Source organism: Nothoprocta perdicaria, unplaced genomic scaffold, assembly GCF_003342845.1.
Source record: "Nothoprocta perdicaria isolate Ctin4 unplaced genomic scaffold, notPer1 scaffold_18, whole genome shotgun sequence".
Taxonomy (NCBI): Eukaryota; Metazoa; Chordata; class Aves; order Tinamiformes; family Tinamidae; genus Nothoprocta; species Nothoprocta perdicaria.
This window is the reverse complement of record NW_020454982.1, coordinates 506,342-532,081: the sequence shown is the minus strand read 5'-3', so window position 1 is coordinate 532,081 and position 25,740 is coordinate 506,342. Positions and strand designations below refer to the sequence as shown.

At 35.2% G+C, this 25,740-nt stretch overlaps 1 protein-coding gene across 1 annotated transcript in view; it reads left to right on the top strand.

Moving 5' to 3' along the window:
* The window catches only part of LOC112944971 (transcription initiation factor TFIID subunit 4-like), a 113,000-nt gene that overhangs the window by 64,187 nt on the left and 23,073 nt on the right, over nt 1–25,740 (top strand). The window contains exon 13 of the mRNA XM_026036483.1: nt 7,508–7,630. Coding sequence (XP_025892268.1) covers nt 7,508–7,630 — 123 coding nt within the window. The remainder of the gene's footprint in view (nt 1–7,507; nt 7,631–25,740) is intronic.

Genomic DNA, 25,740 nt, shown 5'->3' with positions numbered 1-25,740 from the left:
AAATCTGTGATTTATATAGAGATATAATATTCTTTGCTGTTAAGTTAAGCTTTTGTGTGTGCAGTTATGATTGTCAGTTCAGGGAGGTGGAGTTCCTGGCATATGTGACATTGTTCTCTATTTTTTTGTTTTGTTTTGAATGGAGAGCAATTTTATTACATGCTTAAATATCTTGTACATTGTTCTATTATATGAAATGTTTATTTTCTTAAATTTCTCATTTTGTGTGATTGTATGATGGTTGTATAATATGAAGATTTCTGTGATCTGCTCAATTATACCTCCAAAATGTAAAAAATACACATTTCATTAAATATCCTCAGGTRACTTTCCCTGATATGCTCAAGTAAAATTCCTGAGGAAATAAYGCTCATCTACCCATCTATCCATACAGAGAGATGGTAGACTGAACAGAGAGAGCTCTGGTAAACTGAACTTTGCAAAACAAAATCCTCAAACCTGACATTCAAGTGGAGAAGAAATCCTTGTCATCGCTCGGAAATGCTAAGCAGGGTAGAGCATGTAGTGAATAATTGAGTGACCTGAATGTTTTGTTTAAGAGATTATTATTTTTGCCTTGTTTGCCTCATAGTGCATTTGTCTCCTGTCTGTCACTTACAAATATCTGTTTGTAGCATTTGAATTACTGGAAATTGAATTCTTCTCTGTCATACTGTTGTAACACCGGAGCATACTCAACTGCCTTCAGTGGCAGTATTTGAAATAGAACAGAAATGGCCCCTCTAGTTTCAGATATAATCTTTTATCCAAATGTTACTTTATAGACTATTATGACTTATTGTTGTCATCTAAATTTAAAATATTTACTACATGCAAAATGTTTTTCTAATTGTGTGTATAAAATGATCTTCATGTATGCAATTTGTTGAAAAAAAAACACTCAATTTTATTAATTTTAAATTAGTTTCTGTGTTAGCATATTTAGCTTATTTTTCAAGACTCCTTAAACAGATTGCCTTATTTAAGGTGCATTTCTAATGCACCAAATCTTTTTTTTTCTTTTTGCAGCAGTTTTGTATTTAATTACACCTGTGTTTAATTATATATATATATATGCATGCTAGAGTTTGTAATGCATTTTATAAAGCAAAATGCTTTGAATTGGTTACTGAAACAGTAAGCATTTGTGACAGGTTGTTTGCTGAATACTTCCTCTGTGCATATGGCAGATCATAGTTCAGTTGTTAGCAGATTATCCATTGTGCCTTGRTCTTGAAAGAGGCTACATCTTGGTCTGTGTTTAAAGCTACTCTGCACTGTCCTAAGCATGGTTGAGCTCAGTGGAATCTGGGAAAACTTAGGGGAAGTCAACATATATAAAAGAAAAAAAAAATGAACACGTTGCTTGTAGTGATTTCAGCTTTTGATTCATGATCTTTAATGTTTTTTATTGTGAAATTTTCCATGGAATTTAAATCTGCTTTGAAGCAGCAGTGAGTTAAWAATTTTTGTGATAGGACATTGTTAAGTATTCTTCAATTTTGTAGCTGAAAAAAAAAAGCATTTTAAGGCATGTAGAACCATCACTGCTTAAGACCAGTATTTAAATGCCATATTTTTAAATTGGCAGTGATCAGAAGCATGAGTGTTTTCTAGACATCAGTGTTTTCAATATCAATCTTGGAATGTAAGGAGATTTTACCCAGTTAAAGGAGGAGAATCTGAAAATACTTGTTTTCAAACCAGTTAGGAAGAAGAAGCTGTCATGAGGGGAAGATGTGTAATTTTGCTCACTTGCTCTAATATGCTAAAGAATAGATATTAAAGAATTTTTTTTTTCTGTGAAGAGTTATGTTCTGCTGTTGGTGACATACATTTTAATCTCCCAATATCTTGAAGGATCATAAAATTCTAAATCAAAAACTTAATTTGAAATAAGTGGAAACAAAATTAAAATCTCATGTGTTGTTTTGGAAACAGCATTTGTGGGAAAAGTGAAAGACTGAAAAATATTTTACTTGAGAAGGTGAATGAAGGYGATATATTTTACGATTTTTTAATGCAAATTTCATTCTTTGATTATTTATTCTTGAATTCTTTATCATCATTCTTTGATTATTTATTCTTGTATTCTTTATCATCCTGTACAAAAGTTAGAAATTATTACCTATTAGGAATGTAGGCATTTTTATAATGCAAAGCTGAACAAAAGTGCAACTATCGTAGTCATTTCCTCCATTAGTGATAAAGGATTAAAATTTTAAGAATTGGAAAATTCTTAAAATGTTAGGCTTAATGCAGCTATTGTTCTGTAAAGCTGAAAAACAAGAGAAAACAAATAATGGCCCTTAAGCAGATGCTTATTCATGTAAAATTGCTACTCTGATTTTGGAGAGGTGGTGTGACTTGCAGTTGGAAACCTAGATTTATTGTGTCATTATTTATGTCTGCAATAAATGAGATACAAGTATAAAACATGAAAAAGAAAATTAGGTATTATGGTAGTTCTCTTATTTTCTGTAGTTTATTTACATGTAATAGACATTTTTTTAATGGCACATTGCTGTGCCTTTTGTTGACCATATCTGTACGCCAGGTCTGTCTGCTTGTTTCCATTGGCTTGTCATGTTCACTAATTAGGGAACTGCTGCATGATTCACCTTGTTAATTAGAGGGACTTGCACACAAAGGCCCTTCGGGCAGTGCGAAAGAAGAGCCTAGCACTAGTGCCCTGAGAAAGCTACAGCCTGTGAAGTAATTCTTCTCATCTACCTTCTATTTTTTATTTGAAATGAATAAATCATTGAGATTTTCCTTGTGGAGTGAGAATGCAAGAATTCACATCTTTGTAAGATGTAAATTATATGTGATCAATAGAAGGGGATGACTACTGTATTGTACTTACAAGATTCCCTAATTTACTACTTGTCAGTGTGTGAAAAATTGCTTGAAATATTTCGTCCTCACACTGGTATTTTGTTCCCTTGATCTGCAGGAGAAATGAGCAGTAGCGGTTTTTCTATAGTTAAATCTAAAATAGGGAAGATGTAGATTATTTAAATTCCAAGCTTGTTTTGCATCCCCGGAGGAACTTCCATTTTGCAAGTGAGCCCCCAGTGCTACCCCCACAACGGGGAGAAGGTGGGTGTCAGGCTAGTTTTGTTCTTCACGTTCCTTTGCCTCAAATCTGGCTTTTGAGCAGAGTAGCATACTTGCTATATTGTGTATTCTTAAGTTGAATATAGGTTCAGAATAAATTAAAATTGTTTTTGTCATGTCACTTAGACTTGATCAAACCATGATCCAGACTGCAAAAAAAGGATATTGCATTAAAAGTGCACAACCATTCTCTACACTACCCATTTCCCATCTGTTTATAACACTTTAGAAATTAACTTCAATGACATTCTCTCTAACTATTTGATTAAAATTACTTATTACAGCCAAATGATTTTTAGTAGATTGCCACATTTTCCTCATATCCTCAAATGAGACTGGCAGTTTAAAGATGCAAATTTCCCCCAAGAATGGTAGAGGGCTGGTACCAAAATCTGGACATTTTTTGAATAATCTAGTTAATAAAACCTCTTACCAGAATTTGTTATTTAGTATTTTAAATGTACTTTGTTTCTGCCATCTTTAAGGTTTGTAGCGTTGGTGTATAGGCAGAGAAATTTTAGCATCAGAAATATTTAATTTAAGAAATGGAGAAAACACTTCCTATAGTTCTGAGGTGTTATGGTGTGACATCCTCTCTCCATTAATTTTCCTGAAGTCAGGATCATCCTACATATCTCAGTCTTCAGTTGACTGCAATTGGCATACTAAACAAGAATGTTTTTGATGAAGTTTTGGCATACTAGTTCATAATGATTTGAGATTTCAATTGCATATAGGAGATGTAGTAGAAATAGTAATAAAAGACTATGCTATACTACCAAAAAACGTAACCAAACAAGTACATACACGACTGACAAGAGGTTAAGAGCATCTCTTAAAAGTTAGTCCAATGGACTAGTGGAAAAGGAGTCACATTKTATGTATCAGAAGCCTAACATATTATCCCAACAGCAAAGGAACAAGTGTTGAAGGAAAATCCAACTAAAGTTTTGGAATGTAATGAAATTAGGAATAATAATCAGTATGAGTCTATTGCAGGAAAAACCCCTCATCAAAAGTTACCTCAGTTAAGGTTCCAGAACACTATTCAGATGTTCATTATTTTAAGAAAYATTCACCTCGGGGGCTGAWATGTTCCAAGCTTARTCTTTGCTCGGGGTGATTTTTTTCAAACAGTGCACAATAATTTTCAATTGTTRTTAAAGGTGTGGGGAAAAGAAGAARAAAAAGGCACCTTTTCCAGTACAGTAAATTCTTGATCTCTTTTGAACAGATATATAGCCAGTGCAACTAAGGTTTGGAGGTTTTATTTAGCTATGGGAGAGCTTTTGTGGAAGGGTAGCATTTGCATTGAAGAGARTTAAATGTGATTTAGCAGAACTATGAGTGTTTAAAAATCTCACAGGATGTGTTCAGTGTAGACTTCACTATTATAATAAATGAAAACTTCTCTGGTCCAGCACAATTACACGCTATTTGACTTTGGGTACTTTGAATGGGTTTCTTAGCACCAGGTGTGCTATTTCTGTGTTTCTTTAGACACTTTCTCTCCCATGGGATGTCACTCTTTCTTCTCCATTTTGTTTTTGAAGGCTGTGGTGTGTTGCCTTGAATTGGTGGAATTCCCAGTGCCCAGTTGCCATCCTACTTTCTGAGCATGATGGAAATTTCCCTTACTATAGTGTAAAAAAAGGACCCTCTTCATCAAACAGTCGTGTTTTCATTACTTGCGTGCCAATCCACAGCCCTGCTGCACYGTTCCGAAGCTGGGCTGCTATCGTGGCACCAGCTCCCACTTTTGCTGTACCAGTGCCACCTCTTCTTTCCTCTCACTAATATTTGTTCTCTTTCAGTGTTGCTGAAGAATTTCTTCAGATATGTGGCAAAATTTCCCTTGTAAAATTGAGTATCCAAATTCTTCCTTCAGATTTTTTCTATAGATGCATTTGTGCTGCATAAAATCTGTGTAATTGTTTTGTTTTCTGTGAAGACCCGATTACTGCATTAATAGTAACACAGATGTACAATGATCTAATCAAYTTGGGAAGTAATAATACTTGTAATTCTTGAAAAAAATGTGCAAGATACACGTCAAAAAGTAATTCCAGGATAAATAGCTTTTTATTAACTATTTTAATGATTTGGTAGCAGGAAAATAGGTAGACCTTGACTGTTAAAATACTGCTCTGATTGAGTAGTTAAATATTTGATGTTAAATATTGAAATATTATCCCTTCACTGATTATGTTTATAGGGTCTAAATTTCTAGTTATCACTCCCTAAACATACAGCTCAGCAAGTGAAATGCACATCAGTGTTTGCATAGTTAACATTAGCAGATGTATTTCTCCTGGGACATTCACTTTTGTGTTCACTGAAGAAGAAGAATTYTCTGTTTACAGTACAGATTACAGGCACAGTGAGGCAATTTAATTTTCAGGAGTGAAAAATGCATTTGACTTCAGATCTGAGAGTTTTTCTATGAAGTATCGAGCTTTCATTTTGTGATTGTCTCTCAAAACCAAATGTCTATCTTGAACAAATCTATAGAATTCCTACCCGTAACTCTATCTTCCTTGAATTTCATCTTGTTTTAACTTGATCCTATAGAAGAGAGGAAAATAATCTTCACTYTTCTTTTATTACAGTGCAAATTTGAATAATGGATTTGGGAGTTTTATTCTGTAAGAAATCAAATGTTGAGTTTTCTGTTGAAAAAGTATTTACAAAGTATATTGTTAATAAATCCATTCTTGTGATTTGGAAATTATTAAATTTAAATATTTAGATTTAATATTGATGCTTTGGATAGATAGATGGTCTTCTTAATGGAACCTTTCTGAATACCTAAATGTCTAATATGTGTGTACACATATATATATGTGGTGTATACATGGGAATTGACATATATGTATGTGTGCTGATACAGAGAAATATCTAAATGTGTATATATCCAAGTAATAGCTTAAAGAAAACAACACAAATATTGTGAACATGTTGTAGTTTTACTTTTTTAAAACAATGACCCCACCTTCTTTTGTTKTTTTTATGTAAAATACAGGGACCAAAAAAATCCTTGTGTCAAATGCTATTGGTATAGTAAAAAATCCAAATAGTATTGTTCCTACATGAAATACATGAAATTTTGAAACAATTGATGTACACTGTACAATGGGCCAAGCGAGTATTAGGTTACTGTTAGTTTGAAAATGATAACTGTGGGAAAATATTCTTATAATAACATTTATATTATACCAGTTACCTGTCACACTACATTTCTAAGTTGAACCACTCAGGAAACTAAAACTTCTCTAGTGCAAAATTTCTTATTCCATGAAGCCTTCCACTTTACAACTTTGTCTGAGATCACTCTAAGCCAATTGGCCATAGCTTAAATATTCATCAGACTTCTGATAATTGTGATAACCCTTATAGGCTGGCAAGCATGGTAAATTAGCAAAAAGATGATTGATCTTTTTTTATATGCAGTTTTATCTTCAACCTTTCCTGGCTATAAGTTATACTATAGTAATAATTTCTTCTCCAAGGTATTTGCCGGTATCTGGATTTGCACATCTATTTACAGTTGCCTTGAAGCCTCATAATTACAATACAGATGAAATGTCCATTTTCTTTCCCTGACTACAAATAGGGATCAATCGAATTTTAAATGACTGCTTACGGGCTAGCTTCCGATCATGACCTTTGTAAATGATTAGAGCTCACCACTGTTGCTATCTACCTTGAAAGGGTAAGCGGGCAGGTCTGTCTAACTGGCATTTAATCTGGAAGAGAGCCAAAGATATTTGAGCTAAAAACCTAATATGAGTTGGCAAAGGGAAATATGTATAGACCTTTGCACTATTATTTAGATATTTTTCCACATTTAGTTTTTCTATTTAGGAAATTCTTATACCCTATAAATAAATGAGATGGATGTTTGTATCTGTTTTGGTACTGAAATTATGGTATCTGAAATTGTAAAATGCCATAAAAATGTGGGAAAAGTAAAACAGGTTATCAAACATTAATTCATTTTTTATGATTTTCGAAATGTAAATATCAAGCATAGTTAAATAGTCAAAGTAAACTTGAGAATCTTAAATGAAAGACMATCTTTGAAGTATTGTATTTTTTGAGAATTTCAACTGGTACTTATGATATTACACTGAAGTACTTATCTTAGACTGAAGGTATATAACTAGTATTACAGTATTTAATATCTAAAGCAGTTTTTAAGGATAAAGGTGAAGCTTTTGAAAACAGCTGAAGTGTATGGAAACAGAAATCCTGTGGAAACAAAGGAAACTTGTACAACTTTTTTATTATTCTACCGCGAAGCTGTATGCTTTATCTGGGGAATAGTTTTTTGAAATAAGAACAGAATAAAATCTAAACATGTTTTTTTTTTTTGTCTCTGTAATAGATGCAGCAACAAGAACTTGCACAAATGAGGCAGAGGGATGCCAATCTAACTGCACTGGCAGCTATTGGTCCCAGGAAGAAGCGGAAGCTGGATTCGCCTGGGCTGCTTACCGTGGGAGGAGAGGTATATGTCTACATGCACAATAAGAGAAATGATTGATTCAAACCCACTAGTAATAACTAGAGGCGCTGTGACCTGATTGCTTTCAGTCAACTGTGTAACTTGGAAAGGGTTACATGAATTACTAAATTAAAAGGAAGACAAGTCCGGTTTATTTTATTTTGCTGCAGTTAGAATAACCTTTCTTAGTTGTGTTTTCAAATGTTATCATTGTTCAATGGATATTTAAAGAGTTATTTTGAAACAAAAGTCAAACCTAAAGTATGTGGTTCTTTCTGAAAGTGCTCGCCATCTTTTAGACAGATTTCTTCTCTGCATAATCCAAAGGAGGGGAAAAAAAAAAAAAAAACAGGAGAATATGAAGAAATATTTGGGAAGAAAAGCACGAAACTCTAGTGTTGCTTACGGTTTAGAATGAGAGCTTGATTTAATATCAGTGACTGTTTTTGACTAGTCTGTGTCAAATTATTTTACAGAATGCCTAACTAGTGCCCCCTACCACTGCAAAGATGAGTTTTTAATCCTGCTAAATTCCATGCTCCAGAGTAAACCATGCTGTGGAGCAGAATCAGATTTGTTGGGGCAACTCTCCTGTTACCTTAGAAGAAGAAGCAGCTGTCATACACAATGCCAAGCAATATCCTCAAAAGCAGGATATATTAGACAAGGCGAATGACTATGGTGACGTGGTCACACTAGCTTGGAGAACTCTTTGTAGAGCACAAATGCACATGGACTGCTTATGCTTCTGCTAAATCAGCTTACGCAGTAGTAGTAAAAGTAATTCTCCTTGTCATATACCCTCTATTCTGAGCAAAAGGCAAACATTTTTTTGGAATAACTATCTGAAATGTGGTTAAATGCTAACTATTTCCAAAAAACCTTTCATTTCCCATTTTGGGTAGCTTTTATCTGAGTTGTCTTCCTCATTTGCTAAGGTCAGTGTTGAAGAATTAGAGCTAAGTCCCTGCAGCTGATATCTGTGAGCAAGTTCCAACTTGGCAAGAGCTTTCCTGGCCTTCCCTCTTTTGTCAAAAACCTTCTAGTTTGTGTCATTCAAGTTGCCAGTCTCCTAATTAATCTTTCTTGACATATATGTCTGTTTATGTTGCAGCTGGGATACTACATGTATGCTGGTCCAAAGAGATAGCACTTACAAACTGACCTGTCCCCCCATTTTTCAGATTCCCCCCCCCCCCCAGTAAAACTTTTCAGATTTTACTTGTTTGTTTTGACCTTTTTTTTCCCCATGTGAAATGTTGGGTTTCAGTCCAACTTCTTGGTTCAAATGAAATATTAACTCAGAGTTTCTCTTGGGGAGATTGCATTGTATTTTAATAATACTCTTCTGATCTTAGCAGTTGRTCAGTTGAGAAGTACTCATGGTTATTTTGCGTAATAGAAAAGGTTGATGAAAAAGATGGGTAATTCTGCGATTGAGTATTGCTTGTTGAGTACAGATAAACCGTTTTTACAGTCTTTATGAAATGGAAGGAAGATTGTGCTCATAACAGCAAGTATTTTTCAGCCAATACTTCTTCAAGAGTCTTTCCTTGCTGTCTGTGTCACATTGTCGGCCCGTTTGGGCATCATGGCTTATTTTTAGGCTGTTGTTAAATAGGCCTTTTTTTCTAATGGCRGGATTGGCTTAAATGACCAAGACCTTACCAATAAGATGCCTCTTCTCTATCTTACTTGTTAACATTTTCAAGACTTTTTTTTCCTAGGATTGTTATGCTTTTAATAATTAGGATTAAAATTTTGCTTTCCATTATGAATTAGATGTAGTCATGTAATTGTGGGATGTAAGGCTTTAACCCTTGCAAGACTGTAGGCCTGGCAGCCCTACTTCTATTAAATGAATTTAAGAGATGTAAGGTGGCATGAATACAAGATTAGCATGTTCTGAAGTGCTCATTTTGTCTATGGCGTAAAGTGCAGAGGTTAAATGCTAGTATTTTTCTGTATTTAAGAAAAATAACTAAATAATTTGGCTTTTCATCAAGACCCATGGCTAGTATCCCAAAATACATAAATATAAAGTATATGTTTGAAATATCTGAGGGTATAATTTGTTTAAATATCAAGTGAAAGCCCTCTCCTGGTACTTGCTGGCACAGATGGTTTCTGAATACTGAGCTTCCAAAGGCAGCTTCAGGGCTAGTTCAGTGAATCACCACTTATTGAAGAGAATCATTTCAGGGATAAGAAAAAAAGCCTCTTTCTCACACAGTAGAAGAACAGTCATCTTAAGAATATGCAGTAAGCTGTCACCAGAACTCTGTCTTCCATATGTTGGGCCAGAATAAAGTGGTTTCTTTTTTGTTTTGTTTTTTCCTTTCTTCCTTTTGGTGTAGGATGTCTCTGTTGATGATTTTTGTGCTTATACTACTTGTGCAAGTATATGCTATTATCCCAGCCTAGATATGTAATCTTACAAGACCTGGGAAGTCCCAAAACAACTACAGTTTAAACAGTGACATTTTATGTAGGAAGAAAGCTAATTAATAAAAGGCCTTTACTGGATAAAGTTTTACCTCAGATTCATTCAGTAGCCACAGTTGCTACTCAATTGATTATGAAATTTATTTCTAGCACAGGATACCTAATCTTGTAGACATCCTGGAGACATCCAAATAAAACCTTTGTATTTCTGTCTATCAGATCTTTATATCAAGTGTAATTCCTTATTTCTAAGTAGAAATGTAAGAATGAATTCCTGATTATTTGGAAGGCACTTAGATATTGTGACATATCTGGAAAAAAGTATTTTTGACTACGTTCTCTTTTTGGTCATCCAGGACTGCACATGATCGGTTTGTACGTATACGTTACAACGCGTGCTCTCACTTCATGCGTGAGCTGTTATCCTCCAATTATTCGCTGAATCTGTTACTAATATTTTGTCCAAAAGAAATCCGGGCACCAGGTAGTTTTCTGTTTGGAATGAGGTAGACGTGGAAAAGAAGTAGAGCTGAGCTGTCACATGGAAAACATAGCCTTGTTTCCTTGCAGCTTCCACAGCTCTGGGCTTGGCTTTGTCCTTGTAATTGTACAGTTGGCTCTTGATAAATTAGTTTTTGTTTGAAGTGGTCAAGACATGTTTAGAAAGCATTTGCATCTGAGGATCCTTTATTCTGGATAACCTTGAGTTACATGGAAGCAGATACTATAGACCATAGGATCTGAAGTGTTTATGGTCCAGGAAGTTAAAGCTTACTTTCCATTCTTTCAAACCCATAGACCGATGGCAGAGCAAAAGGATTTGTTGTGATTTATTGTATCACTGCCTGTTTAAACACTCTTTGCTGCATGTATCACTGACATGAGAGAATGCTGTCATTATTCGAGACCTGTTTTGGTGTAGGCTGTCRCTGCTGCTGCTGATTTTTGTGCTTACCCTTTTAAGTATCCCAAGACTAGGAGTTACATGTTTGGGCTGAAATTTTCAGAGAGACAGAAAGAAGTCAGAGTCTCTCCTTATATTTTTTTCCTGTAGAATGACATGCTTACCTCATTATGAATCTTGATAACAAATGTCTTCATATCTGTTTGAAAATCAAAGCCTTTTGCAAGAATATACAAAACATAGTCTCCCTAATAACTGTATCTGCTTTCCTGAATCTTAACTTTGTCTTTAGTTTAAAAATTAATTGTCCCAGCACTGAGTTTCTATTTTCAAATTTAATTTTCAAAAAATGTTTTAGCACATAAGTCTTTTTAAAATTAAAATTTGTATTATATGTAGCAAGAGTTGAAAATACAACATTTCACTGACGGCAGTAAAAAGGACAAGGTTGTGAAATATGCTGGGTAATGTTATGTTTACAATGGTAACGAAGAATTCTGATTTGAAGTAAATTTATAGGAATAAGTTTCTTTGCTCATTGCAAACAGACTGAAAGATGAACAGTGAGTCGGGAGCCAGTAGAACAATTTTGCATGGATCTCAGTTGACAGAAAGAAAAAAGTCAGGCGGCAGTGCAAGAAAATAGAGTGGCTCTGTGCCAGCAAAAACATTCTTTTTTACTAGTAGAACAGGTTTGCATACTGTATGTGTTCCTTTGATCTGTGTAACACAAAATATTCTGACAGAGGTTCAATGATATTAATCATTTTTCCTTACTGGCCAAGACAAATTTGATTTTTACTTCATTTGGAGATGGAAATGGTAGTTGATCCCATCTGACTGCATGATGTTGATCTAAAACACAGAAGGAGACCATTAGAGCATTTCTTCCTCGGCTTTTCAAAGGTTGCTTACTAGAGTAATACATAGTGGGGTTTTGTTGTTGTTATTGTTTTTTCTTTTTTTAAATTAAAAAGCTCCACAGTACTAAAAATTACATGTTAAAAAGGAAAGTAATTRTATAAACGTGGTAATATTAAATAGAGTTTTATTTATGGATATCCTAGAAATACAGTCACTGTATGCAGCTTATTAGCATGGAAAATMAGCAGTTAAAGTTACTTGTGAGTAGTTAATAGGTCATCCTTTATTTGATAGTCCTTACAAAGGTCTGCTCTTGTTGCCACCATTTGTGAGGATTTGATGGGGGTGGAAGGTGTATGGTCGAGGGGTTTGGGAAGTGCTGAATTTTCTTCTTTATTTCTCTTACTGATTTTGAGGAATAAAATATATTTTGTGGCCTGTGTTTCTCTGAYGTACGTAATTCCGGATTTTTCTTTCTGCAGGCTAAGTAAAATTGATATGCCTAAGAGGAAAAAGTCTGAAAAGGCCTAGCTGAGGGTTTGTCAAGAATGACATGAGTTTCTGCATTGACCTCAGTGCGTAAGGCCCATGGTGCTGTGACATATTTAGATGGCAGTGAAGGATTTTATATATCATGTCCAGAAGTTTTCAAAGTTTTAACTTTTCAACATGTACATGGAAAGATTTAGACCTGTATCTTAAAATGGCAACATTTCTGTTTTAATTGAACTTTCTTTAAGAGTCAGGTCAGATGAATCATCAGATGGATTCATTTCCTTTCTCCATCCTATTCAGTGTTGATGAATTTGATGAAGGCTGTTCTTTTTTCCCCTSCTTTTGCTGAAAAGTTGGTGTTCTGAAAAAGCCTAAACAGCTTGAAATTCATTAGGACACCCCTAATGGGATAATTTTAGCTTTTTTGTGTTTGTTTTAAGCAAGTGTAGTAGTATCTTGGTCATACTACGAATGACAGTTGGGATAAGAGTGTTTAACATTTTAGTTTCCTCTGAACCCTTAGGCAAACAGGCTTTGAGCTTCAAGGTAATCCTGTTGCTAACTTCTAATGTAAGCACTTTATCTGGAAGTATGGAACAGAGCTTGTGTTATTTTGCCTGGTGTAAATTGTAGAATCCAACCACTGTCTGAGTTCCTTCTTCTAGCAACAGTATCTATAATCTCTGCTTCTCTTGCCTCTTGAAGCCTTCAGAGATTCTCAAGGATAATCAAAGCTACATAAGAGTCTTTTCTACTTTCCCTTATACAAGATACAGTGAAAACAGCTTGGATAAATCTGGCAAGTTTCTGTTGCTTGAAAATATTAAGCTGTCTGTATGAGCTTTCTGAGGGACTGCAAGAACTCCTCAAATGGATCTTGGTGCCATAACATCATGAGGTATTACAATTCAGTGGAATGTCATCTTCTATTGATTTTTCTGTTGATAAGCAAGATAAAAGTTTTAAAAAGTTAGTCTGACAATTAAACATTTATTTTAGAATTCGTGATTTTACTAGGTAGAGTAAAATTTGCCCCTTCATTTTAAGTAGTTTGGTTCTATTAAAAAAAAAAAAAAAAAAAGTTCATTATATGAGAAAGAAGACAGGTCTTTCATGGTTTCCTTTAACCTTATATCACACTTCCAAGAATAGCTTCTTTATTAGTCTGAGAGTATTTCTTATTCACATATATTTTTGCAGGAATTTCATAGACAGGCCCCTACTGCAGATTTCATAAATTATATCATTACAAAATAACATAGTATCAGCAGTTTGTGGCGTAGGCAAATTTATTATTGTTTAATGAACATGATGTATTTTTAGTACAAATGTATTAAGGCACTGTAAGAGGATATTCTGAGCAAACACTCATCTAATTAGGCTATTAATGTTTGCACTACTTTTTGTATATGCTGACCACTCTGCTACCACCTGCGTTCCTTTTTTGGAACTTGGTTTTCTAAAACTTTTTGTCATAAAATTCAAAACATTGGCTCAACTTAGAGGGGGGGAAAAAGGTTGACTTTCCTGCTTTATTGAGAATTATTTGCTGGTTTAGGTTAACAGGATGTTTTTGCACATTGCTTTTTCGTAAGAGAGATGGTTAAATGGGTCCTATCTGGCYACCTTCACAAGAAAGTAAGCACTTGAGGTTCAAACCTGCAAAGACTTGTGCTCATGCTTAACTTTAAGCAAAGGGGTAAGTTTGTTTGAAGTTAGTAGCATGTCTCGTGTAGAACATTAATTGCATGCTGTAGCTTTGGCTGGATCCTGGTGTATGTCAGGGTTCCTGTCYGTCCTAGTGTGTGTTGTCTGCTGCAGCGACTCTGCTAACCCATAATTTGTAACAGATTTTAAGTGCTCTATTTCTGCAGTGGTAAAAACAAGCTTTTCTTTATGTAGATAAACATATTGCACACGTTTGAAAAATCTCACTTTCTTTGACCATCAGTATATGTTAAATGCAGTTTTAGAAAGTTGTCTTGAATATTGTAAACTGTATTTTGCTTTCAAAGAATTAATACAGTAAAAAATCTGATAGTGGGATCTTCGTCTTCATGTTCCTTTTGTTACATAGTCTGTTCTAGTGAGTGACTAGGAAAAAAGGGTTTTTTGTTTTTGTTTTGCCTGGAGTCAAACAGGAGCATGCTGGTTAAAGGGATTCTGTGGGGGAGTTGGGCTGGAGAGGGCCTGAGGCAACTCGGAGAGACATCTACCACCAGCAGCTTGTCTGTGCTAGCTAATTATAGCTAGGGTACTGTTTACTTTAGTGGTATACTCCTTATTTATTAGTTACTAAGTTACTGCTTGCCTTCAAGTTACAGGCTTGCAGCCAGTTGCTGCAGGGGAGGTGCGATGGGAAGGGAAGGGCATTGTGCAGCCCTGCAAATCGCAGCTCCTCGACCTTGGCGTGCTTTTAAAACTCTCTTTTAATATACAGTGAGAGAGACATTCAGCAAGAAAAGTGGACAAGTTAAAAATGGAGCAGCTAAAAGATTTTTAAGTCTAAATTAGAGACTTTAATGTAAAAAAAAAATCTGAAGTTGTCAAACTGTTTTCCCTTCCTTAGTCCATAAATGAGCATTTTTGGTCTATGTGAAGTTGCACTGATTTGAATCAAAGTTGCATGGATTTAATAAAGGTATGATCTTTATGCCTTTTTTAATTGCTAACAGTTCATGGTTATCCTGTGTTAGCTATACCTTGATTTAAGACATCTTATTTAGTTTATATCAATTCCATGAATAATCTAAACTGGTGCAAGAGAATACACACCCACATAAATTTCACATAGCTGACTAAAACTGCTTAAATAAAGCTATTGAAAGAACTGCAGATTTGTAAACCCTTGGCCACTGAAGAGTCCTTAGGAATTGGACTCCTGAGCCATGGGCCATGTCAGAAAGTCTTGGCCTGATTCATCCCTGGGTCATCCCCTTTGCAGGCAGCAGGGCCTGCTACTTAGCGAGGTAGAAGATGATGGTGCAGCAGACCCGTTTCCATTGCTATTTTGTCTTATTTGTTTGCAGCAGTCTTGGGACGATAATTGTCTCAGCAAGCAGAAGGACAAAGAACAAAAGTGCTGTATGGGGAAGGGTATTGAAGAGAATCATGAGATTTTTTCAGTAACTGTGTTTGAGGAAATGGAATGTGTCATAGATATTATCTGCATGAGAATATTGTTGGGCCATGCTGTAATTATCAATAAAAGATTTCTCCAGTCTTTTGAGCATAGCAGTTTGTGGAAGAGCCAGGAGCATAAGGAGATATGAACCTCTGTATGACAGACCAATTACTGAACAATTTAGAGGAAACTCTGTTAGGAGAATGAGCAGAGTCTGAGATCCATTTAAAAGAAAAAAAAAGGCAAAGTCTTTATCTCTAGAAGAGGAGGTAGGGAATAAAAGGCGCACAACAGGTTAAACAGCCTTGGCCAAAGAAGTGAGTACCCCTAGGCAGACCAGCATCTCTAATCAGTGGTAGTGGTACTAGCTCTGAGGGGAGGGAAATTCAGGCTGGTGCTCTCATGTAACATTAAAAAGGACAAGCAGACTGTCAGGGGAAAAAGTCATTGGCATGGGATTTCTTCTCTTGATCAAAAAGACAGCAGCATTGCAGCTTGCTTTGTCCATAGGGGTGGTGTTGGCAGAGGGCATTTTTTCCTAGGCCATATCACTGGTCCATGATGCCATTTCCCAAGCCATAAATGAAATCACCTCCTTTTCTCTCTTTAGTAAGGTTTGCTCCACCCCTCTTTTTTCTTCTATTTTTTTTCTTCTATTTTTTTCTTCTATTTTTATTCATTTTTATGCCATAACAATCAAGTATTTTTTGTTAGATTCTTTTTTACAAAACAGAAGGCAAGGTCAGTCTGATATATTCATGGAAAATATGCCTGGTGCTCATCTCCGAGCCAGAATTAATTCTTTACAGGTAATTCTTTATGAATTAGATGAACTGCAGTTTCAGTTCAGTTTGCTTCCCCTTTCCCTGTCCCCACTAATTGATGCTTACAGTACTTTCTTCTCAACTTTTTTCCCTGGAAAAAGTTGACAGCCATTAGTCTGTTGCCTTTTGGTAAAACTAGCACTGCCTGAAAATTCTTTTTTCACAAGTTGTTATTTTTCAGTTGTGCCTGCACTGAGAAAGCTGGTATTTTATGTTACTGTTGACTTAACTTTTATCTTATTTATTAACAGAACAAATCTCTAATTAACGGTTGCAAGTAGTCTGCCTAGCATTTTGGTGAACYACTTAGGTAGTAAAAGCAATAATGGCAAGTGACATTAGGAAAAAATCCAGAGCTGACACATCCTTTTCACTTTATAACATACGTTAAATAATTCAGAACAGATATTGAGGGAATTCCAAAGGGGAAAAAAGTAGAAAAAGATTTTCTCTGTTTCAAGAAACTGTAAGTAAAAAATGCATTTTTGGAATGAATTGGCCTCAGAATATCTCATTTTTTTGACTATCAATCCAAAAGAAGAATCCTTTACTTAATGGAGTACTTTGAATCTAAATCTTCAGTTAGTTACGTCATAGTATTGCGAAACATTAATTCAGTTGATGAGCTTACTCGTACCAGGATATGTTCTGTGGTTAAATGCAAGAACAATTGCAAAGGATGACCTCTGATTTGATGCATGATCCCCATTTGCATTTTTGAGCCGTGCATCTATGTCCAAATCACTTCAGCAGTAATGGGCTCTTCTATCAAGCTCTTCTGGTACAATGTCAAAGGTAGTGTCACGAAGATGTGACTAGAGTGGGTAAGGGGTGACTAAAGTGTGACTAAAGGGTAGGGTCATAAAGTAATAGTCACATCAGTTCTCTTTATGTTGACTCTGATCTTTCTTTCTATAGATCTTGTGCTTTCTACATTGCAAACATTTGACATCTGGTCAGTTTGCAGTAATTAATTAATGACAGTGGATATTTAATGATTATTTTAATATTTTAGTGCTGCTTGGTTGACATATTCTTGATATGTATTAGAAAGACTTGTAAGTTTCTAAATATCACTAGAAATCTAAAGTTAATGGTCCAGTCATTTGAATTATTCAGTGCTTAGTTTAGCTATAGTAATTAGTGTCCATTTAAAATAAATATGCAACTTCCTTTTCTGGAGTACCATATAGAAAAAGCATAATGTAGCATAATCTGACTTGTTCAGCCTGGTTGAACAGTAAATCCTAGTTGGTATGAAGCAAGATGTGTTTTTTACAGTAGTCCTAATGAAGCAGTGTCCCTAAACTTCAGACAATTTTTAGAAGTTGGTACATTGTTTATGAAGCCATTTATCATAGTGGTTATCGTAACCAATTACTTTTTTAACATAACCTATTTCTGCCCTTATTCTATAAGTACTACATGATATTGTGGCAAATTTGTTAAATTGTACTGAGTAGGTAGGAGAAAGTAATTAGTGGTTCTTCCTGTGACAATATTTCTTTGACTACAGTTTCTGCAAAAATAGATTTCTGCTTTTCTTACCTAAATGGTGAATTTAACTTCAGTCATCTCACTTCAGTGTAATTCATTAACTAGGGCAAATCATCTTTAATCTACTTTACAGTTATTTAACTTAACTATATGTTAAGAGTCATTGCTCTTTAAATACGTAATGATATAAAACTTAGCAAAACATACTTTTTTTAAGGATATCCCCTACATTTATAGCCCCAATATTTAGGCATTATATTTGAGTAGCTTTGTGAAGAATTTTAATTTGTGCTGTAATTTCTGATTCAGTTTTCCCCCAGAAGAAAACCAACCAGAGCCCCCTAATAGCATTTCCTGCCATCTCTGTTCTCTCCCCTTCAAGACAAAGCTACCTGACTTATGTCTGGTTAGAATGAGCATCACGTAAAACAGACAAATCAAGCTGTGTCACATTAATCCTCCTTAAGCGGCTTACACTCCAGTGGCAAAGAAAGACACCATAAYGCGGAGAACCCGTTCAGAATTGACACCAAGCTAGAGATTGCATATCAAAGAAAATGCTTTGCCTACCTATGCTGAGGTCTACCCTTTAGTGTGAATTGTTCTTCTAGATCTGATAATGGAGCACTTCTGGCTGCCTGTACCGTATCGTCTTGACATTTGGAATACAGATATATGAGAAGCATGTCATGTTAACAGAGCACTACAACAGTCATACTTTGTCTCAATTGATGGGGGAACTGCAGCATGCAGAGTAATTCGTGTTGACAGTAAGAACTTGCAGATAGGCAGCCTAAAATGTGAAATCATTATAGAAATTTATTTAACTGGTTGAATGGCCATAGCAGATTGGTTGAGCCAGCCAAATCAGAAAGCTTCCGAAGGAGATGTCTTCTTTACTGCAATTTATAGGATTATTCTATGGATGACTTTGTAACACACATATTTCTATCTTTAAATTTTTAGATTATATCAAATTTAATAGTAATCAATGACATACTAAGTACTTTTTTCATTTTTATTTTACAGGCATATTTAGGTATTCTTTTCATGGTCAAATTTTGAATTTATTATTGAAAAGAAGGGAATAATATATTTGAAACTCATAGAATTATTATTTATTGCTTTGTCTTTAAAATAATTTTTCAGCAGTGTTATATAATTTGATTTCAATTTGATTTAAATAATTCACAAAATTTTCCTGATTGCTTGTTCTTCTGTGCTTTTAAATCTAATGTGTGATGATAATCATGTTTTGTCTACAGAAAATGAATGAGATAGTACACATCAATTATTTTAAGTATTTAAATAATACTGTTTATTAAGGATTCTCTTTTTGAATTTGTTTCATTTCCTTTTCTTTCACAAGTGGGTTCTATTATTTTTCCCACTTTTCTTGCACTCTAAAATTGTACATCTTGGCATAGTACTAGGTACAACATTATTTTACCTGATGTAAAGGGGAATGTGGCAACCTGTGTCTGTAACTGTAATACAATAATGTCCCTGGTAGAGAACAAAAGTGGTGATATTTTTTGTCACTGTATTTTATTTACAGGTAGAGCCAGATCTTTTGGTCTAAGCCTGTCAATCCCAGCTATCTTCTTGCAGTCTTTGTTTATATAGGACAAGGGTGGCTTAAGAGTGTGTGAGGGAAGCCTGTGGGTCTGGCAACATTTTTAATGTGTTGCTATTTTTCTCGTAACTGCCTGATACCGAAGTCAGCCCAATTCCTTTATTATTAATGGCAGCTAGTTATGAGAGAGACTTGGGAGTACCTCCTGTCCTTGATCTTAACCAAACCCTAACCAATCACCTACATTTATATATTTTCTTAGAACTTTATTTCAACAAGTTTTAGTCATACCCTCTAGGATCTCCGTAATACAATTTCGTAGGTACAGCAAATTCTTTAAATCGCCGTTAGCAGCAGAGCACACAGGCATGTTACAGACTCTAAGCACGAGAGACCTAAGTCTGTAGAGAGAACTATGCTTTGAGTATTATCTGTATAAAAAAGAGATATCCCAAACTTTGCATTTAAAAATACTTCTCTAAAGTGTCTCTTTCAGTGTGTATGCTGATGTGCAGTGGCATTAAATGAATCTATAGAGAGCACCATGCTGTAGCCTGGTGTGATGGGAATTCTTCCATTGTCAATCTGGCTCTCCCTCTGTCTGTGGCTCACTACCACTGACTTTATCTTTAAATGTTATTATCTTGTTGATCGCTATTCATAACCCATGCTTGTGAGAAGATGGGCCTTTATTCACAAGAAATACTTGCCAAGTTCCTTGTTCCTTTATGTAAAGGAACAATAAATACTATTTGAACATATATCCCTTTGATTTGTTTTCATTCTCAGTATAATTATGCAGCATGTGTTTTAGACACATACGCTTGGTTCTTGCCTCGTACCACATTAATTTGTCTTTGCATGTTAACAAGCACGAGTAGCAAGCAAGCAAAAACAATGGAGCTTTCTGGTTATGGGGATGTTTGGGGTCATCTGTGTATTCTGGTGATAGGCAAGCTTTAGAAGTAGGTAATGCTAACTAGGTGGATCTCGATTTATTGATAGCTGTAGGAAATCACTTCTAAAGAAACAGAATATGAAATGTTGGTAGAGCTCAACTGTATGAGAAAAGAGATTTCCGATATAATTGTCTCCACTCCTGTCTTCCCTACCTACTCCTCAAATTTCTGCAGTATTTACTTGGTTTGGGAAAAGAGGTGGATTGTGTTGTGGAGCTAAGTAGGTTGAGAGCAGAAGATGCAATTCACAGCTCWTTTGCTAACTTGTATGAGTCCAGTTGATTGGAGCTACAGCATTTCAAACCCCTTCTTCTAGTGATCTAACCCAAAGCAGTTTAGCCAATCTATTTGACAGGTAATGGAGAAATAATTACTAAGAATTTGCAAAGCAAATGGGAGGTGCACAAATCTGGGATTGATATTCTGATAGACTGCTGCACAGGTACTGTACAAGGTTATGATTTCTGATTGAAGTCTCCTTCCCCTTTGTATGAAAGCAGCATAATTAATCAGGCAGTAATGAATTCAGGYACTGCCAGTTTGTCACCTCAAGAGAGAAGTTACCAGAGCAGGCTGAAATCCAATTGAAAATATGCTCAGGATTAGTAATTTATTATTTAAAGAAATGTTTTAACATGTGTAATGTAGTAGTAGGTGCTTTTTGATAGTGTAGAGAAACGTGATTTATAGCTTCAAGTATACTTCCAAAAGTAAGTGTAAGATAACCCAAAATTGTCATGCAAATTCAAAATTGAAAAATATTTTGACTTCTAATTTAATAGATATGAAAGATTTCCCTGTCCATATTCCAAAAACACAGATCTGAAAAAGGGCATAACACAACTAGATATGGATCCTGCAGTTTAAAATGTCACCCGATTTGTATATTTAATTATGTTTTCTTGAGGAAAAAAAAAAAAAAAAAAAAAGGAATTTGTTTCACGATGACTATTGAATCACTGTACGCTTTTTAAATTGTAGGAGTTTATGTCACTACAGTTGGCCCTATATTCAAATCTTAATTCTATTGTGAGTCTGTAATTCAGTAGGAAAATTCCGTGGGCATTATTGTATTACAAAAGATTCAGATCTGAGGCATTGCTTAATTTGCTTAGTTAATTTTTGAAATGCTTTTCATTTAAGTTATTGGAGGAAATGAACAGTGATAGTTTTCTAAGACTCCAGAAAGACAAGTCACAGTGAAAGCAACTGCCCTAGTTGAAAACCATAAGACTCTTCTTATGGAGTTCACTGGGGTGAAGTTGTGCGAGTGGAATGGTTCAAGCAAGTGCACTCCCATTAGACAAAATCAACTGGATTATTTTAAATAGTTTAAATAGGTGGTATGGGTTACGCTGGCTGATACTGCCTGCAGTGAATTAGGGAGTACTCACACGAACTGCTCTGCTAGCAGATCTTCAGGATAATAACTTCAGCAGGGGGCAGTGAGGAGCAGCTGGGGGGCATAAAGCCTTTGATCGGCACAGCTGGATCCAAAGCTAACATCTGTCTATAGTCTTAGACTCGACACTTTTGTTAATACTCTGAGCTGTATTTGCATTTGTTAGATTATTTTGGTAACAGTACTTTGCTGTCTCGAGCGTTCCATTGCTTTCCATAATCCCCCCTCACAGCAAAACCAGTGTTGGCAATTCACAAGAAATAGGACAATTATCTTCTTCATGTAACCCTTTAACAATTATTAACTTTCCTATACTTTTCTAGCAATGGTTATATGTGTAAGTCTGTGTAAAGAGCAGCTGGGAAATTAAAATACAGGAATTAGAGAAAACAAAAAAGAAGCTGTTTAGTTGTGCTACATTTTCCATCAAAGAGTGTGCATATGTACTCTCTTTCTCTTGCAGAACTGATGAAAAACAGTCCATGTGCCCATAAACTCATGATATTTCAGGTTCCTACAGCCATAAAGCTCCTCTGTGCCTGTGAGGGAGACAAATGGCTGGTGGGAGGAAAGGARGCCTGAGTTTACAGGCCAGTGCACGTTTGACCATAACTGAATAGAGTACAAAAATCCTTATAATAATTTAGTTAAAGACAGTTTAAGGAAAGCAGGGAAGAGAAGTTTARATCTACTAAGCCTTCCCACATAAGCTGCTTGTGTCTTTCTGGTCGTACATATTCTTTTGTTTCAGAGAAACAAAATCTTGTAAGCATTTGCCTTTTTTTTTTTTTCATGGAATAATAAAGCAGATGATTGTCACATGAATGACTATGACACTTGTACAAATGTCTGTGAACTCAAACAGGACAGGCAAATTATGTTTCGACCCATTAACTATAGCATGCTTAAGTAGAAAATCCTGTCAATTTATGTAAATATTTTAATTCAAGCAAACACTTCAGTTTTAAAAATTTGGCAGAATCATACCTTCTAAGATTAATATTTTGTCGATGTATTAAAATCATGTTAAGATGCATTGCCCCCATGTGCTATTAACTGACAAATTACAGCTTTCAGTGGATGACAGGAGGGGGAAAATCAAGGTTGAGTATTTTGATTCCTTTCCATGCAGATACAGACCGTCATTTTTCTTTTCTTACAGTTTTTGCATTTAACTGGAACATTGTGCATAGGAGTATTTTTGAGGCGTTTGAGATGGTTCTTTGGCATTATCAACTTCCCAAATTTTCTTTTAATATCTTTGCATTAAGACTTTGGAGTGGTAGCAAGAAGTCTTCCACTATATAGTAAATATGACCCTCCCTTCATACAGGGAGTCAGTGAAATTGTCTTGTAGTGGAGTTCAGAAGTGAATTGCAAAGATAYATGATATTTGTTATTTAATTTGAAGGCGATTTATTAAAGCAACTGTAGTGTTCACAGGTTCTGCCTGCCTTGTTTAAAAATAACTCCGGTTTGCCTTTATTTCCTTTTTAATATAGGTGTTTATGTAATTACCCTGCTGTGTTGAAGTCTGATGCCATGTGATTTTTTTTTCTTAGCCACTGTAGTCTTATTCTAGAAAGATCTTTCAGTCTTTATGTGATGCAAGAATTCAAGGTCCCCATCTTTTGCCTTTCTATTTCTAGTCTTCTCCCTAATGTATTCCTTACCTTTATTTTCCTTACSTGGTCTCCTTTTTCCTCAAATAAGGGGAAAAAAAATGTAAAGCTATCTCTTTTTAATGCAAGAATTCATTTTCATGAATTGAGAGTCTTTGAATTGAGACAAAACTTTTTCTGTAAACTGTATTAATGTTAATGAATTCTCTGTTACTTGAGGCTGATAATATGACAATATGGTCTCAAGAATTTAGACCAAATAATAATTTTTAAGTATGATTTACCTAAGTATTTTAGCATTCTAACAGACCATTAAAGTGTAACCTTTCATTAACAAGACTATTTTGGAACATGATTATCAGTCCCTAGCAAATAATAAACAGTTTGAACATTCATTTGTGTAGACCTCTTCAGTATTAAAGAGGAAATTAGGTTGGATCTGCTTAACGGTGAGATTAAAAAAGTCTAATTTCAAAGGCACAGTAGTAGTAAAAAAGTGAGACCAGTTTTAGCATGAAATGAGAGTGAAGACTTGGCAGATTAGGTTTGCCTTAAGTCTCTGATAGTTAAAATAACCCCATTTAAAATTTTGAAAATGTAATTTACATGTTCCTTTATTATTATTCAGTTTAATGCTAAAAGGGCAGAAGTCATCCAAGGAACTTCTACTTTAAATTTCTTATCCTTCACTACTGTGAAGATTTATATCAAAATATTTTTCTAGTACCTTGAATTTTGTTGTTATTTTTTGTTTTGACAAGAAGTAACTTTTATTTCTGTCTATTAATGCTTCAGAGAAATAAAGATGCTTTTGCAAAATACTTTCAAGCACAAAAGGAGATGGTTTTCAAGAGATTATTTTACATATTTACATATTTTACCTTAAGCATTTTGTAGTCACTGCCTACTGGTGAATGTATCAGATTTTTACACACACTTTCAAAATGAACCAGTTTTGCTTCTAAGCCATTGCAAAGGGAGGAAATGAATTCTAACTTTTTTCACTTCATTTTCACATCCTCACATTTCCTTATTTCACATGGTTTAAAACAAAATGCCTCCAGCATTATTTTTCCTTTCTCAAGAGCAAAGTGAATGTGACTTTTCTAAGGGGGTCACAGGATGCCTCTGAGGCCTGTGGGTGTTACTGGACTGCTGCCTGCTTTCAGCTTAACTGAAGGGCTTGTCATAGTTTTCATCTCCTAAGAAATTAGCCCTAGGTGCTGGCCAGAAGCAGGAGAAGGCAGCATTATGAGTCCCACGCTGGTTATTTCCCACTGACATCAAATCCTGAGGTTTTTAAATTAATCCCACACAAAGACAACCCTTCATTTTGGTGCCAGTTTGAAATTAGACTGCAATAATGACCTTTTAAAGATGTCTAGTTGTTCAGATAACCCCCTGTTGAAACTTGAAGGTAGCCACTGCGCCCAGTGCTGATAAGACCTTAGTGGCACTCGAGCAGGTTTTGCAAAGGTGACCGAAGTCACGGCCAGTGACTTGACCKGTGCTGCCAAGAGGAATGAACGCGGTAGCCAGCCAGGGCCGCCTGGCCGTAGCGTGTCGCGCCAAATCTCCCTTCGAGCAGCAAACAAAGGGTCTTTATGAGCTTCCAGCGGGCAGAGTTGTTGCAACCCAGCCATAGAGGACCTCCACAAATGGGGRCTGACTGACTGACTGACTACCAACCATCAGAAAAAGTTAATTCTCAGCTCAGAGCATGCATTGAAAGCATACGTTTTAAGGCTTTAAGACTAGCTGGCAACCGGGAAAGCTTGGGAAATGGAGTATTAACAGTAGCAGTTAATAGAACAAAGTGAACAAAAGTGATTTAATGTATGTGACCCTGTGAGCRTTATGTCTGAAGTGAAAACTGCCCCAATAGAAAATGGGAAGCACAGCATAAATCTGTGTAATAAACCTCTCAAAAGAGGTTTTTGTCTATTGGAATAAATAGAAATTAGTATTTGTCCTGGATTGAAGTAACTAACTTAATTGTTCTGCCTTTTCACCTTAGGGTTTTGCATCGTAAACCTGTAAGAATTTACTATGTGCAAAATTGTCTTTCATTACTAGGAATACCTATGTATGAAGCTGGAGATGCTATCTCTTTGTAGTCAAAATAGGCATATGTAAACAAAGATGAGATATTGTATCTCTCTGAGAATATTATTTTAGTAACCATTACTCTTAGCAGTTGTTTTTCTGTATTTAAATAATGAAATTATTTAATATTATCATCATTTAGTATCATATCGTGGTATGATATCTGTTTTTCCTTTTTAATGGCAAGAAATAATTCTTTTCAATTTTTAAGTATTTCTTAAAATCTTGATATACTTGAAAGCAATTGCAGTAGTGTATGGTGTAATATTGATTGGTGAGCAAAATTAGATTATGA